The sequence below is a fragment of the Podarcis liolepis genome, assembly GCF_965112155.1.
Source record: "Podarcis liolepis genome assembly, chromosome: 6".
NCBI lineage: Eukaryota > Metazoa > Chordata > Lepidosauria > Squamata > Lacertidae > Podarcis > Podarcis liolepis.
The window spans coordinates 65475881-65493327 of record NC_139559.1 but is presented as its reverse complement, the minus strand read 5'-3'; the positions used below and the strand labels follow the sequence as shown (position 1 = coordinate 65493327).

Below are 17447 nucleotides of genomic sequence, written 5' to 3'. Positions count from 1 at the left end.
TAAGCAGCAGCAACGTCAGTGTAGGAAGGGCAGCTCTGTGACTCAGTCCCATCATAAGCCCTGCTTCCCACATAAAGCCTCTTCTCAGTCATTAAGCCTTTCCCATTTGCTGCTTTACATAAGATATTTAGAATCTTTGAATTGTGCCCTCCCCTTAGCCCTGGAGATAGGAGCAAGCTAGAAATCAAAAGCAAAAGAAAGGAATACTTTTTGTATACATGATTTATTAATATAAGAGAATTATTCAATTGCAGTATAGGAAGTTGCATTTTGCAATCCGTGGATATATTCATAGTTTGGGGGGGGGGGAGTTGTGCCAGCTGCCTCACCTGTGTTGTTTATCATAACAGCACTGTGTCCAAAAACAGATCTCTTCCTGATTCGTACCATATATTTTCCTACTAGATATCACACTGGTTCCCTAGCATTTGGCTCGTTAATTCTTGCAATAGTCCAACTCATTAGAGTAATCCTGGAATACCTGGATCACAAACTCAAAGGTGAGTTTCATGACATTGCACATTCTCTATTCCCATTGAGAGTATGGTATTTGTTTGCTATGAAAAGCTGATAATCATCTCTCGGGCTCATAGGCTAGTATGGTTCAGAAATGTGGGCCACAAGCCCCTGTTTCTCTTTTAATGATGGGAAATACTGTGTGCATGCACTATGAATGCACCAGTGCAGTAACTGATGAGGTTTTCTTTTTTATAATAATCATTCATGGAGTGTTCAGGGTGTCTGTAGTTTATGCTGCTTCTCCTTTGGCACAGCAAGAAATGAAATAATGGCCTGGTTCTCATATCACATTAATCTGAATTTTCAGTGTTCTTGTGCACATTGTTGAAAAGTTCTTGGCTCCCCTCCTGCTGCTGTGTGTGAGGCTTCCATAGTCTGGCTCATCATGGTCCAGGGTTTTTTATTCTCTCCCCCCGCCCCACCCCCCGCCCCCCACAATCAGTAAGCCCAAGAGCAAAACTTGGTCACCACTCACTGGGCAGAAACAAATGACAAACTCTAGTTAGGACATCACAACAAGCTGTACTTTGGTAAGGCAGCAGGTGGAGAAGTGACAAAGAAGCAGAATCAAAAACTTTTCGGAAGTGTGCACCAACACACTGCATTCACAGTAAACCATGGTTTGCTTTTACAAAAAAGCAGGGATGGTGTGGAATGGTACCCTAGTACCATTATCAGTTCTGAACTATATGTCAACAACAACAGCTTAAATGTGCTGTGTGGCAAATCCAAAGGTTCAGTTTTGTGCTGGCTTGCAGATGATAAACTGCTAAACTACAGCATGGTAGATTCCACATAGTGCTTTTTAGGAGGTGGTACTCATCAGTAAGAAGTACCTTATCCTCTGGCCTTTTTGCTGCCCATGACAGCCATTGTGTGCACACAACACTTTTATCAAGATACCAGTACTGCCCTCCCTCTTTTTTTAACCAAAACCCCTCACAAAACACTGTACATACTTGTTGCAAATCAGTGAGAAAGCAATCAGCCAGCAAACCCACACAGATGTGCTGGTGCAAACCAAGTCAAATCAAGTATGGGCCATGTTTTCCATCTTCTTAGGTTTTCTTCTTTCTTAAGAAATGTTTCCTTTCCCCCCTCCTGCAGGCTCACAGAATGTCTTTGCTAAGTTCCTCCTTTGCTGCCTCAAATGCTGTTTCTGGTGCCTGGAAAAATTCCTCAAATTTATCAACAGAAATGCCTACATCATGGTATGTATTTTCTCTCTCTTCTTTGCCAGTATGCTGCTGTGTCATGTCTGAAGACTAGTTAGTGGTGTGGCAAACACAACCCCCTAGTGAGCCTTATTTTAAACTATAATATTTAGTGATATCCTCTTATTTAAAACAAAGTAAACAAAACCGTAGAAAGAAATAATGAAAACAATGGTCATGTTTGCACATAACACAACTCCTTAAACTGAGCTCTTCCTTTAATCAAGGGTTTAACATTATGTCTAAACCAGTGTTCATGGTTTGTTTCACCCCAAACAAACCATGATCTATAGCCAAGGTTTGTAGTTGCCTTACCAATCATAGCCTCTTTGGAGGAAACAAACAATGAATGCTGATTTGCATGTACAACTAAGGCAGGCAGTTCAGCCCTATGTAGAGTGCATTGCTGTAGTTTGTTTGGATTCGTGATTAAGGTTCTGAATGACAGGTGTGGGTACCAAGCTGTTTTGAGTCTCATTGTAAAGCTCCATTGGTGGTTTATTTCTTCCAGACAATTGGAAGACTCACTTTTTTCAGACTTGTGTTTAAAGTCATTCTTAATATTTTTGTCTTAAGCAGATTTGTGTGGCCAGGTCCATTGTCATATTCTGCACTGCCAATTATCTGCCTGTATTTTTGGCTCCTTTACAATAATGCAAATTGTCCATTTGTGGCTTAGCTTTAGAGAAAATATTTTAGTATCTCTTAGCAGGGGACTTTTGGGGATCTAGTAGAAATAAAACTTTAAAAGCAAACAGAGCAGGGTGAGGTGCAAGTGGATATTTTTGTTCACAGACAGGAAATAACATGGTGCTGGACATCTTTCTTTCTTTGTACAGTGGTACCTCAGGTTAAGTACTTAATTCGTTCTGGAGGTCCATACTTAACCTGAAACTGTTCTTAACCTGAAGCACCACTTTAGCTAATGGGGCCTCCTGCTGCCGCCGCACCGCCAGAGCCCGATTTCTGTTCTCATCCTGAAGCAAAGTTCTTAACCTGAAGCACTCTTTCTGGGTTAGCGGAGTCTGTAACCTGAAGCGTATGTAACCTGAGGTACCACTGTATCTTGCCATTCTCATAGTTCTGCCCCCCCCCCAGTGCAAACCCTTTTCATAATGGGGCTTTCCCACAAACAAGTTAACAGCTGTTAATATTTTGCAGATTGCGATATATGGTAAAAACTTCTGCACATCAGCCAGGGAAGCTTTCTTCCTGCTCATGAGAAACGTGGTGAGGTAAGGGACCGTGCATTCCATAACCTGTGGACTCGTCATTTAAAACATGATAAATGTGTTATTAAAATGAGACACTAGAGGGTGCTGCAGAGCAGTGAGCCTCCCACAGTGGGAAATTCCTGTTAAGCTTTATAGAATGTTTTAATATGAATGGTTTAGAACATCAGTGTAGATCCAGCCTGTGTGACACCTGCCACTCCATGGCACTTCAAAAGCATACTCTACTAATCTATTAAATATTCAAACCATTGCCAGCGTTGAAGGCCTAGGCTGCAGAAGCAACAGAATGATCTGATGTATTGCACCATACCACTGCAGAAGGGGGGGGGGAGAAACACCCTTTTGAATGCTTCCCTACATTAAAAACAGCAACAACAGCAAACAATGAAAAAAGCTAACGTTAAGAACGGTTTTAGTTTTGCATGATTCTTTCTGTACTAGATCTCAACTTGCAATGAGTTTTTTTTTTAAAAAAAATAATGTTGGGATTTTTACATAAGGGGAGCATTAAAAAATGCACACCCCTCCCCCAACACTTATTTTCTGAACTGGTATGGTACATTCCGTTACTTCATTCTGTTGCTTAGTTAAATAATTAGTTCAGCAGCTTTTAAGATACTAATCAGAAAGTGAAAGAGCATCTACCTTCTCCCCAGTATCTCAGAATATAAATCTTTTCTGCCCTTAGATTAATTAGCATGTTTGAACTCTTATCTTTAAAACTAGACTCTTCAGCACAGTGAACTATTACATTACATGGTTGCTTTAGAATTAAACTTTTCAAATTAGTTTTCACACCAAATCTTCTCAACGATTTTAATGTTGGCTGAAAGTAGCCCTGTTTTAACTTTTGGAGATAAACCTTTTGCAATCCTGTTCATTATCTCTGTTGCATAGAGTTGCAGTGCTGGATAAAGTGACAGACTTTTTACTATTCCTGGGAAAAATTCTTGTTGCTGGAGGAGTGGGTAAGTCAACAGACTCTTTCAGATTAATATTTTCAGCTTGGTTGAGTTAAAGCAATAGCTTGATAAGGAGCTTTGACTGAGGCTGGATCTAGACACATCAAATAAGTGTTTTAGTTTACAGCGTTGTAAATTTAAACAGGGAAAACAGGTAGAGAAAAATGAGGCTCTACGTTGCCATCTGGTGGCAATATGTTATATCGCACATACAACACATATAAATCACCTTTTTCTTTACCAGTATAGCTGAGTACTGAGACCTCTCTGATTTGGGCACTACTAATTCAAATGTTGTAGCCTTTTTAAAACCTGAGCTTCGTTCATGTCAATCTTTGTGGGGAAATCTCATTATCTCAGTGTCTCGGGATGTTCATTAATCAGATAAACAAGGGGCTATTTAGATTATTTTACTGGCATGAATCTAAACTGACAGCAAGCAAAAGAATTTGGGCCACAATTAGATGGGAATAAGGGAAGAAATGCATGCAACAAGAAAAACAATGGTTCCCCAAACCAATATTTATCACATATCATTATGTTTGGGGACATTTCCAGCAGAGGACTAGTGACAATGCTTAATCCACTCCACGGCTGACTGTTCAGCCCTTTTTCAACTTCTAAACTCAACTGGAACAAAACTGTTTGGGGGTGGGTGGGTATGACTATATGACCAGTGCTGAGACACCCTCTTCTTTGTGCTCACTGATTCTTCCCTTTAAAAAAGTCCTCTGCTTTTTGGAATACAGGATTGCTGAGTAACAGTTGAATTTGCGTGTAAAGAAACCCCCACACACTTTGATTTATTATGGGCCATTTTAAATGAGCCCATGCCACCGGCATGAGTGGGGTAAACATACCAAGAAGCCTTGCTTTCCTCTTACAATTGAATCAAGGATGAACAAGTCAACAAAAACTCATGGCTTAAAGTTGGCTAGTGATTGTTGGCTAGAGAAAGGCTGGCTTATCATAACATGCAAATGCAGACAGCATGTAGAATTTGGCTTAGGATCTGTGTATTTGTAATTAATGTGAAGAGATTTAATAAAGTTTATTGTCCCAAAATATTCAATTTAAACATACTCTTAATTTCGGAATTTGAATTGATGATGTTCTGAAAGTTTGATTTTTCACTTCCTTGTTGATTTTGAACTCTTAATTCACTGGTACTCAACTTCATCTATAATGTGCTGTTTGCTGTTATTGCACATTATTTTAAAGCTGTAAAAGTAAATGAGATTTGTCTGGAAACGCAAACCATGAAATAGTGAAATTGATTAATGTTTTCCTTGTGCTTAAGGACAAATCCCTTGGGCTAATTAATTTACATGTCTTTCGCTTCCTACTTAGCACAGATGTTATTGGGAATTAATATCCCAATTTGTCATATAAAATGTTGAATCAGATATATGGAAATACACCGTAGTTGAATGGTTCTCCAAGACTAAAAGTAGTTGAGTTATTTTTTTTAAAAAAAAATCAAATTTGTGTTTCTTTTCTCTCTTTTTAAAATTGTACTTTTCATTGCACTGTCTTCTTCTTTACTTATAAAAGCCAGTTTGATTCATAACATGATATTATTGATTAAAATGTTCTGGTTGTGTGAATCACAGATAATTAATCTGAATACAGTTTTGTCCCAGTACAAATACTGGAAATAATTCAAGTCAGAGTCAGCTGCTTGAAAAATGTTATCTTTCCCCCTCTTATAGGTGTCCTAGCTTTCTTCTTCTTCACACACAGGATACCAATATTCACACAAGAAGCACCATCACTGAATTACTATTGGGTCCCACTCTTGGTAAGAACATTACTAAACTTCTTAGAAACCAGGCCTGGCACCTAGCACCCACCATGGCATGGCAAATGTTAGGATCCATGGGTCTTGAACTCCCTCATTTCCTTTCCCCCTTCCTCTAACAGTGACATCCTTTGCATTTTGACTGTGGTTGGGCTTTTTCTATTCATCTTAGGGCTTCACACCGATAAGAAGAAGCAAAGGGCAGAATAGATAAGTCCAGAACAAATACACAGTTGTATTAGTGCTTCGCAGAAGATATAAGTGGCACAGTCCATGCTCACCAGATACATGGCAGGGAAGAGGAGAGGTCAGGGTTCAACATCATAGAACAAGAGGGTTCAAGGTTGGGATGGGGGGGGGGTCATCAAGCACCAAAGGAGCTTACATTAGTGAGATACAGAGTCCCATTGCTTGGGATGGTTTATTATATATCACATCTAATTGTCTACTTAGGCAGGAAAGACTTGAAATCCAATGGGTTTGCAAGAGCGCTGCAGATCCACAATTAAAGCCATGGTCAGGCATTCTCCTGAACATGTGGGAATAGGGCAGTAGGACCTCGAGGCAAACCCTGCCCTCAGTATTCCTGTAAGTTCTGGTACTTCTTGCTGGCTTTTTCCCCAAACTGGGAACCGTGATAAGTCTGGGTTCCTGCTTGCAGGGAGATTTATAAAAGCACATGAAAACTCCCTTCAGACCTTTGCATTAATCACAGGAAGATCTGAAAAGCAGCTTGCAAGCCATGGACATTGCAGGCATTGCCTTCCCCCATGGTTTAAACCTTTGTCTGTTCATAAAATTGCCTGAACATAGCTCTTTTCTTCTCATAGTTTAAAGTAAGGAATGCTTGTTTTTTCTATTTATTCAGACAATTGCAATAATCTCTAAGCAACATACAGAAATTCAATACGTTTTTTTTAAAAAAAAAAATCCCCAAATTATAAAACCAGAAATCAGAATGCCTGCTGGAGTTTTATTTGTTTGTTTATTTAAGTTTTCAGTAGATGTCTGACCTAAACTGGAAGGGAATTTGATAAAATTGGGTCCCTCAGGCTCCTGTGAATACAAGCAGTGCAAAGACCTCACTGATCAAGGCAAGGACTTAAGGGATCAGGAGGTACCTGACATATCCTGCAGCCTAACTTCTTAAGGGGCATGTAAATTAATATAATGAGCACTCACACTTTACATTGTGGGTGCCCTTTGCAGGATCGCGTGTTGTGCTACAATTCCCAGGGAGCTTACTGGCAAGCAGGGGCTGGCTTGCCTCTCAGTGTTCATTTTTGGAGGTTCACACCCAGCCTCAGTAATCAAGTTTCTTGCTGGGAGGTGGGGCCAGCCCCATTTATAAATAGGGGTTGGAGCCGACAATAGTCAGGCAGTCAGCTCTGGAGATTCACCCTCCCTACCCTCCCGTTGTTTAATGTTTCTTGTTTGCAGGTTAACTTTTTCTTCCTGTTTAGCGGCTGCTGCTACAGTCTTTGACTGGTTGCTGTTGAAGGACCAGGAAGAAATTTTCCTGCATTGGCAGGTTTTGTCTTCCTTGTAGCAATTCGTCACAACTTTGGCGGTTATGGCCTTGGGTGGAATCCTTGAGTCTTTTCTTCCCTATTTGGTGGGGGGGGGGGCCTGAAGTGGCGACTCACCCCCCTGCAGTGGCGATTCCAGGGTCCCCCTCTTAAAGGGGTTATATATATGGGTGTCACTGGCCATAAACTGAAAGGTTGTCAGTGAACTACTCTGCATGCAGGGATATGAGCTGGGCTGCCTGCTACACTTATGTCTCACCGAGCACCCCCATATCCCATTTACCCTGATGAGCCCCAGTGTCCGCCAGCTGGGAGGCTGAGAGGGATACATGCCCAAGGCCTAAGCCAAGGTCTTCCTACATTCGGAAGTTTAATAAAGTTGTGGCCTAATTTTAATTCCATATAACATTGTCAGAGTCTTTATTCCTTCCTTGTGATCCCTGGGAGCTGGGGCTGTCGCCGCCTGGTCACGCAATATTATTTAATTCCCATATGATAATGTATAATCAACATGTTTCTTCCTCCTTTTTTCAGACGGTCATTATAGGCTCTTACCTAGTTGCACATGGTTTCTTCAGTGTCTATGCAATGTGTGTTGACACACTTTTCCTCTGCTTTTGTAAGTAATTGGCTCTTTGTTGTTTACTTTCCTCTTTTTGATAATGCTAAGATAAAGAATATGTGTAGTAGGAAGCCATTGCTGTTTCTCTCATTGTGCTGTTTGATCCATTGCAATCTTCACTACAAAAAAGAATATGAATTACAGCAATATCAGATGTGGCTTCATTAGTTCAGTCAGTAAAATGTGACTATTCACTAGACCATGCTAGTCTTCAGAGACTGTTTCATAATAAGTACTAACATGTTGCTTCTGGGTGCTCTGTAGTTTCATCATGTCCAGTGTGTTTCACTTAGATGAATGCTGTGTCACCCCGCTTATAACAGCCTTGCAATTTTTGAAGGCACAAGAATGTTGTATTAATTTAAAATAATGTAAAACTGTATTCCCCCTACAGGGGCTGAAGGTTTAATATACATTGACATGACAAACATATATCAGCCCTTATTCACATGTTAATCGGAGCTAGGTATTAGCCACATATTTTCAGTATCAAGACTCTTGTAATGCCATGATAGATAGGATAGATAGATAGATGATAGATAGATAGATAGATAGATAGATAGATAGATAGATAGATAGATATGTACCTTGGAACACATGTAAAGGGCTTATCATTACCACTATAATCAGCCCATAAACACCTGGAATTCGCAATATTATTTGAATAAGTGAAAACCTGCCTTCTATCCAGTTATCGTTTTATTTTCTATGCACTCCTGATTTTCTGTTCCTCTGTGATATTGATCTCCAATATAGAGATCTTTTCTCCCCCACTCCGCTTTCTGATCACCTCCTGAGCAAAGGACCCGGCTATCTTGAGGCTGCAATCTATAATTGGAAGCTGATTGCCACCGCCATTTGCATGCACTTTGGCTTTTTCTGCCATTTCAGTGTGTGCGAGTATTCTTGTGAAAGTTCTAGCACTTGTCTAAACTGTGATTCACTGTCTTTCGAAAATCGCTTCAAAAAATTGGTTGGAGCAGGAGATGGTGATCTACAATCTTGGTGTGCATTCATAAAACTGATTTATTATGTTGGAATGCACAGGAAAATGTCAACTTGAGTTGTTGACTTCCAACAACTAATTTGTTATGAATGGTTGGGTGGATGGGATGTTGTTCATCCTCAAAAACAAGTTTGTTGCCATTATTCAAATTTAAAAATAAGGCTTTGGCAAGCGAGCTTGGAGAGGATAACTCTCCACCCAATGTATCTCACATAGTGAAATAAAGGATCAGATTCTGAAGTTGTCAGCTGAATTTGTGAAACTTTATGGTGAATTAAATTTCTCGAAGAACACAGGCATAGGCATCCCAGTTGTTGAGTGAAATCTCTATAACTGCATAGCACTATAATATATTTTTTTTGACTTGGCAGTTTATAAACATTCTTACAATACAATTTAACAGCAATGCATCTGAAAACTGCACTTCTTAAACTCAAAATAGTGTTCTTCCAAGTTAAATCAATTTATTATTGGACTCCACCCCCTGCCCCCCCCCCAATGCAATTGTGGGATGAAATTCGGACCCTTGGATTAGTGCAATCCTTTTCCAAATGTGCTTCCTGAGAACAGGCCACTAGGAAGCTTTTCTGTGCAAGCCCTACCGAAATGAATGACGTGGGTGTCATAATGTGTAAAGGAATGCAGTGATGACCATGGGGCCTGTGAAAGAGGCTTTAATGCAGCCTTTGCCAACCTGGTGCTTTTCAGGTGTTTTGGACTACAACTCCCATCAGCCTCCGCTAACACTGCAGGCACAAGCTTGGCGAAAGCTGCCCTTATAATATATATGTGTGTGTCCTCTATTTTGCTGAGCAACTCTCTAAAGATATCAGCAGAGTCTGACCTCTTGTGGCAAAAATAAAAAGCAGAATAAGAAAGAGCCAGAAATAATGATACAGATTTTTCACATGGGATGCAATATTCTTGGGAAGAAAGTACTGTTATTACAAGGTGGTCAAGACCCCCCAAGTATGAGATTCATAAGAAAACAGGGCCTTCAGTAGAAAATCCAGCTTTACTACCAAGCACAGAATAATCACTTTTAATATGTTGCATGTGCAGAAGTGTTAAACGCAATGTTGCTCAACATTGGTTGTGGTCTACCTTCTGTTTATATTAAAAGGTGGGTATTAGCATTTTCGTGGCACCCTGCGACAGCACCAGCAACACTAAAATTCAGTTCTCTTGTAACAAGTTTTCTAATGTTGTTTCTTTTCCTCCCTCTGAATCTCTGTCTCTTTCTCTCTCATTTTCATTTGTGTTTGACTGCATGGCTGCTTGCTGCTTTGGCTCCTTTTGATCACTTCGCATTCAGGTGAAGACTTGGAAAGGAATGATGGATCTACAGCAAAACCCTACTACATGTCAGCTAGTCTACACCGAATTTTGGGGAAGAAGGAACTGAGTCCTAAGAAGTTAATGGGATAATTTTTTTTTGATTTTTTTTTTTAAATGTGAAAATGGCAACAGTGTCAGTTTTAAGATAAAATAAGCAGGATCCATATTATTTAGGCTAAAGAATTTTTTTTTAAAGTATAAATGATGCTTGTGGTTAATGAATGATTTGTGTTTGCTTTGTACTATCTAAAAATGAGCAAATGGGCAACATTTAAAACCATTATTTAACAGCTGTGAAACAAGGCCACATCATAGTTTTTATAGAGTGCCTATGGAAAAGTGTAAATGTGAAGCTTTTTTAATATTTAGCTCTTAGTGTTTAATAACTTTTCTAACTCAAGATTTTGCTGTTTGAAATGACAGCCATTTTGATACATTTTTTATAGGTGTATATTTGTAAAGGATATTCAGGCAATTTTTGAAAGCACTACAGTGATTCCTAATTAGCCATAAACAGATAAAGACTAGTAACCAGCAGGTGGTCCTAAATTTGTAATTATGGTGCTATGGCTGTATTTTTACTGTACATGCTGGTTGACAGCAACTTAAACTGTGATTAAATTGTATTGATGGTTCCCTATGACGAAGAGCAAATTGCTATGTCAGTCTCCCCCACTACAGATGTCACATGCAAGGAGGGGGGGGGAGAGAGAGATAGATTAGCATCATACTGAGTCATCTCCAAGAATGCAATGAAAGATTGTTTGAATTGCCTAGAACGAGAGTCATATTATTAAGGATAAACTGTTTTAAAAGGGTCTTGTGCCAGAGATAACATTTTAGGGATAAAATCTAGGCCAAGCAATAGCCTTTTCCATCTGATGCAATATTAAATCTGTGGTGTAATTTTTTTTAAAAAAATGATTAGTGGCACTGCTTAAGTGTGCCATGGTTTCGTCCTGTGTTGTGTAAAGATTTAGCTCTATCGGAAATACAGTAGGCCCACAGATTACATGAGGGTTGTGTTATACATAGTCAAAACCCATTAAGTTCAATGATGGGTGGGATTGCCAAAGTATTTTTGCCATGGAACTCGACCCGCTCTTCCCCTTTTAGGTTTTTTTAAAACTTCTTTTTACCGTTCGCGTAAAGCTGAATGCACACAAGTTAAATGTGCGTAAGTTGCAGCCTTACCTTAATCAGAGAATGAAATCCAACTTGGTACTGTTTTTTCCCCTGTGGAGAAAGCCCTCCTGGACTAGCTAAAAGCCCCAATTGAAGGTTTTGGGTTTTGTGGGGGTTTTTTGCTTTGCAGCCATCTCGACTGCTGCTAAGTGGAAGGAGAAATAGAATGAGATAAGTTGCTTTGAGCCCCTGTATTTATATGAACATCCAATTATTTTTCATATGAGGGAAGAAATATGTGTCATGCTAATGAGCATCCTGGCCAATCACTGATTAAAGCAAGAACTACATCTGAGTGTCGTTTGAGAAAACACCAGTGATTGAACATCAGCTCAGTATTCCACATAATAAAGTACAGTTTTGTAATATTGAAAGTGCAGAAACATTGTAGTTCCCATCAACTATGGAAGGCAAGTGACCATATTGCTCCATAGACACAGTGGGAAAGTACTAACTGTGCGAAGATGAGAAACAGATATTGGAACACAGAACTCTTGGAGGTCTAATCTGTGTTGTTATATGTTCTTATTGGTGGAAACTGAGTGAAGAAACTAAACCTCAGAAAATTGAGAGGCTTCATCATGTTTATAGCCTTCGGTTAAGGACTTACTTTAAGGTAACATCCTTTATTCACCCCTAAACTATATAATAATTGCAGGATTTCGCTGATTTACAGTAATGTAATTTCGGCTTTTCTGCTTGTTTTGTTCCAGGGTCATGAGAGGCTTCTGAAATTAGTGTAGCATGTTGTGTTGGGTTTTTTTTTTAATACAATATTATTTTGTGCTCTCTAACCCCCTTCAACATAATAGCCCTCCATCATTAAGGCAGGAATGACTGGCTATATTTATGGAAAGCATTCAATGAAAATTCATGCACACAATGACTAGTTATTTGTGGAACAGTGAACTGTTTCTTCTGCAAGTAATTGAGCATGTCTTGAGCTGACAATCTTAAAACTGGAGTTTTCCCAAATTCACTCAGGTGAACAGTTTGAACTCCACATAGCCATTTCATTTCAATGACAGACAGGTGTCAACCACCACTCCTTGGCTTATTACAGTGAATCTTGTTACTAAAAGAGGAACCCGTCAATGTTTAATATGGCCTGGAGACGTTTCTTTAACCCCCCTGTAATTTTACCTGCAAGTAAAGACTTGTATCAAGGTGAATATATTTTGGATTAGGATGCTTAAATCCTAGATAACTAGACAACTGGAATACATTCGATTAATTTACTATGCACTCAACCATGTGCACACTTTCCAAGGCATGTGATCTATTTTCATTCCAGATGAATGTAGGCATGGGGTTAGATCCAGGGGGAAGTCAGATAAAGGGTGATGGTAGTAGAAACTGGCTTTCCCGCCCACTCCTCAACCCAGGAACTCCACCCATCCTCCTAAAAGCCTCTTGAGTGTCAGTGGACCTTGCTGAATGGGGTGGGCTATAAGGAGAAACAGGGACTCCTTGAAAGCCATTTCACAAGCAAAGCGTCCACCTGTGGGAGGTGCCTCAACTTGATTTTCAGAGATCTCCTCCATGCTGCAGCCCACCCCATTCACCAGGGTCTTCCTTTAGGAATGATGGAGGAGGAGGAGAAAGAAATGTCAGCTTCTGCCAGCCCCCGCTCTGCAGGCTGGTCCAACTAATAATGTGTACTGTAGTTCCTAAGTCTCAGATGCAATAGGAAGTGGGAAACAGGTATATTCTTGAATTATTGATCATTTGCATACTATCAATCTCATCCATTACTGGATGACCAAAATATAATGTCCCAAATACTGCTATAAGTTAATAAGCAATTGGTTATTGTTAGCAACTGGAGGTCCTGGAAGCAAATGTGTGTTGCCATCAAAAGATGTTTTATCGAGACACTTGGGAAGCCCTGAGATCAGCATCTCTGTGCAAATTGGGGGTGAGCATGAGTATGCATTGGCAGAAGGCTGCTTATGCAAAAAACATCCATTGTGCTAAATCAGGCCAATAGTGTACTTACTCTGGTCTTACTGCTTTATCTCAATCAATTAGGCAAGACACTAGTCTGATTTTCAAGTTTGACATACCAGGATATATTTCAGTTCAGTATGCCTAAAGTTGTGTCCAAGATCTTAAGATGCAACCCGAGTTACAGCTTTAATCTGGAAGCTTTGTAAGCTGCACCTCCACAAATGTTTATGATACGTGTCCGAAGTGTCACATGTTTTTGAGGGGAACATCCTAGAGCCATTTTATCAATTAAGCAACTAAGAAAACTGTGAAAATGCAAAGCAATAGCACTGAAATTTGGCATTCATGCATTCATCTGAAGTATCTGCTAAATTGTTGCAAAGAGAAAACTTGGTATACAAAATTCCTGAATATCTTTCTCGGAAATGAATGTGCAAACTAGGGAATAATTTATTTTTTGAAAGATAAATACTTTTGAACTTGATTGATGTGTTTCTTAATCCTTGGGCCAAATCCTGTTGTTTATTATAATGTCAGTTTTATGCATAACGTGATTTAACATAAAAGCTAAAGCTTGATTAAAATGCACTTCCTCGCTTTTGAGTATTGGGCAAATCATTTCGAGGTGAGATGATTAAATTCTTTAAAAGGCTTTGATCCTGCACCCATTCATGTCAAAGGAAGGCAAATGTTTCATTGACTGAACTGGTGCAGCATCTGGCCGACGCAATGAAAAAGGGCTGATTACGTTATTGCACCAGCGTTTACAGTATAGTAAACGCCAAACCATCCAGTATAGAAAATACACTGAGGATTTTGCTGTTGTGCACGAAAAAGGTCAGCAGGTGGCAGAATTGCTTTCGTATTACATTGGTTTGATTGTTTGCTCTTTGACATTCTTCCTCCTAGTGGAAGATTTAGAAAGTCATGATGGCTCTGCTGAAAGACCTTATTACATGAGTAAATCTCTGCTGAAGATTCTGAACAAGCAGAACATGCAAACCAAGAGACAATAGGAAATGCCCAGTGTCCTAAACCACGCAATCATGTTTCGTTTGATGCATTGTTTCTTCGATACGGTATTGATTGTCAGCTATCATTTGCGCATGTTTTATACCAAAGCTATTGTAGATGTGAAGCCATCAAAAGTTTGTAACGGCATTGTGTGTGTGTGTGTGGTTTGTTTGTTTGTTTTTAAATCCAACAACAAAAACCATGGGAGCATTTTTTTATACTGAGATTTTTAAAATTATTTTTATTCTCTCTCCCCCCCCCCCCATTTTGCCTTTAATTCTTGTGGCTTGGGTATTTGAAATGAAAGATTGTTAAAATGTCTGGCTGCTTTTTCTGTTTTGTTTTTTTTTTAAAAAAAGAAAATATGTGAAAATATGTTTTACTGTTGCGGATTTTGCTCTGAGCGAGTGAAGAGATTTCTTAAAAAGTGAAAAGGTCCTTTTGCATTTAGGTGGTCATGGAATACGTCGATGTCTCTTGATTGCATTTAGAGCCTCGCCAGTCTCCTAGCCTGTACAGCTGTGTGCTCTATGACAAAGTGCCTTACTGGCTAATAATATTAACTAGCTTATGTTTTGAAGTTTACAAGCGCCATTTGAAACACAGAGCTACTAACTGCTTGATGAAATAAACAAAACTGTCTTTCAGCTTACTTGAAATGTATTGATACAAATCTGTTCCTTTGCCCCTGTGTGAAATATTTGCAGTATCTACATTTTCCTACTATCATCTCCAAAAAAATAAATAAAAAAAAACAGTAGAGAGTGGTATTTTTTAGAGAATTGCTTAGGGACATTTGGGTTTCTAATGCTTAGCTTTATCTGTGTCGAATGTATGCTGCAAGAAACCTTTAAGCAGGGCCTAGCTTACAGAACTCTCTTTTTAGAGGAACTATCTGCGTATATGTTTGGTGCATGGGACCCTGGTGCACTGGTTCCATGCATCCATTCCTCATACTCAGCCTGTGCTAACCTTCAGCTTCGACAGGTGATGTGGTCCCCATGTAGGAAACATATGCAAAATTTTGAACAATGTGGGACCCCCTCCTCCAGAACTTCCCACTCTCTCAGTTTAAAGATGTTTGAGACTAGGGTTGCTAACTGTCCTTTGTACCTGTGCCTTTTTAACAGTAGCCTGGCTGTGGCTTGTTGGAATAATCAGATGATAATTTCTCTCTCTCCATACTGTTAAATGCTTCAGCTGTTAATTCCTGCATATTGAGCTGCTGTTAAAAACACAACTCCAGAGATTACCTGAAAAGCTGCCAAACTGATGTGGAGCAACCCTAAGTACCTGATGTAGGTTTACATATTCCTGGAGTTAATGGGGAATTAATTTTCTTCTTCTTCTTCTTGCTGGCCTTGTGTTTGCAGAATATTTCTTTTCTGATTCTAGTGGTGGTGAAATAACCACTCTGCAGTTTCCACAATTAACATTATGCTGTCAATGGCATAAATCCTGACAGAGCTGCTTCTTAAACAGATGTGATATGTATGTCCCTTTGGGCATGGAAATGCCTTTCCCCCCCTCACAATAATAGCTACAGTTAATAACAACTGTAGCATATATGCCCTCCTAACAGGAGATAACAGCGGCATGCCAACCATAGCTATGGTGCAAAAAGTGCTTGTGTATCTTAGGCCCAAGGGGAGAGAGTAGATAACTTAGGGTGTAAATATTGAAATTCTTTGTCCAAATTAGTCACTTCCGTAACTCCCTATACTATTTGTTCAACAGTAAAGGAGGGGAGGAAGCTTTCAGGACTGCAGCTTCACAACACCCCAACCTTAAATGCATTTGCTTGTCTGTAAGTTCCATTGATTTCAAGTAAGTGTGTCTACAGTCGGAGAGTTTAAATACTGGACCAGATATAAAATTGGCTTTATCAAAGTAAGAGAAATGGGACCAGGGTTTAATTTTTAGAGCTTCTCTTACAGGGACTCACACCTTCATAGAAGGCGGTTAGCTAGTCAGGGCTGTACCACACACCTGTGTCAATTCTTTAAAGAACTACACCCCTACTATTTAAATTAGAAGAAATGGGAATGAAAAGATGCCTACTACACTTGTGTAAAGTGTTTATTGCTTTGTCGACTAGTGTGAAATGGATGCTTTGTTTTTAGACTCTTGCTAAGATGTTATTTTATAAAACGACTCTTAATTTTATAACTTTTGATACTGAATTATTGCTTCCCTTGTAAAATGTTGGTAATTTGCACTTCACAGTATTAAAACTTAAGAACATAATGGCTTCTTCAGTTTTTGAAATGTATGGCTAATGGTACTAATATTGATCATTCATGCAGTCTGTTTGTAAAAAAAAGGGCCTATCAGCATCAGAAATGTGTATTCATAAATTGCATGGTGGCAAATTAAAGACCTTGTTGTCAGTTTCCCCTGTGATCACATTTCTACTTTAAATGTGATTTTAGAGACTGTCTGTTTTTCTCCCTTTTTTGTTTTTTGTGCCAGAACCAAATTAACATGAGCACACGGCCACCTGAGCTCTAAAATCTTTTTGCTTCTGCTGTGCAGAAATATTAGGGACATATTGTTGAAAATATCTTTTCAGAACTAAAATGTTTAATATTTAACACAATTTGTTGTTCCTTATTGTTTTACAGCTCTTGAGGTTCTAATAAAGATTTAGATAAAGAAAAAGCACCTTTCTGTTTTTGTTCCTTCTTAGGTGGCGAAGAGTCATAGCTTAGTAGGAGAGCAGGCAAAAGTAGCCGATTGCCAGGTTCAATCCCTGACATCTTTAGGTAGACCTGGGAGAGAACCCTGACTCAAAACTATAGAAAGCTGCTGCCAGTCAGCATAGACCAGGGGTCTGCAACCTTTAAGACAAAAAGAGCCACTTGGACCCGTTTCCGAAGAAAAAAAACCTGGGAGCTGCAAAACTCGTCATTATAAAAATAACTTTTTTGTCACTTTTTTATTATTTCTTTGTTTGACCCCTTAGAATTACTCCTCCTCATAGAAATAAACGTTAAATTAACAAGTTATCTTTTTTGGTGTGTGTGTTCTTCACTCCCCTTCAAAACAGTGACCAGCATACATGCCCCCTTT

At 39.3% G+C, this 17447-nt stretch overlaps 1 protein-coding gene across 6 annotated transcripts in view; it reads left to right on the top strand.

Annotated features, from left to right (window-relative positions):
- The window catches only part of SLC44A5 (solute carrier family 44 member 5), a 149658-nt gene extending 132622 nt beyond the window's left edge, over window positions 1-17036 (top strand). For 3 of the 6 annotated variants that reach the window (XM_083510515.1, XM_083510519.1, XM_083510516.1), the window contains 7 exons: window positions 406-500; window positions 1627-1730; window positions 2895-2968; window positions 3866-3936; window positions 5643-5731; window positions 7795-7879; window positions 10204-17036. In XM_083510515.1, coding sequence (XP_083366641.1) covers window positions 406-500; window positions 1627-1730; window positions 2895-2968; window positions 3866-3936; window positions 5643-5731; window positions 7795-7879; window positions 10204-10316 — 631 coding nt within the window. In that variant the 3' untranslated portion in view covers window positions 10317-17036. The remainder of the gene's footprint in view (window positions 1-405; window positions 501-1626; window positions 1731-2894; window positions 2969-3865; window positions 3937-5642; window positions 5732-7794; window positions 7880-10203) is intronic. The other 3 variants (XM_083510517.1, XM_083510518.1, XR_014527774.1) reach the window with 2 other exon arrangements.
- Window positions 17037-17447: the final 411 nt, after the last annotated feature.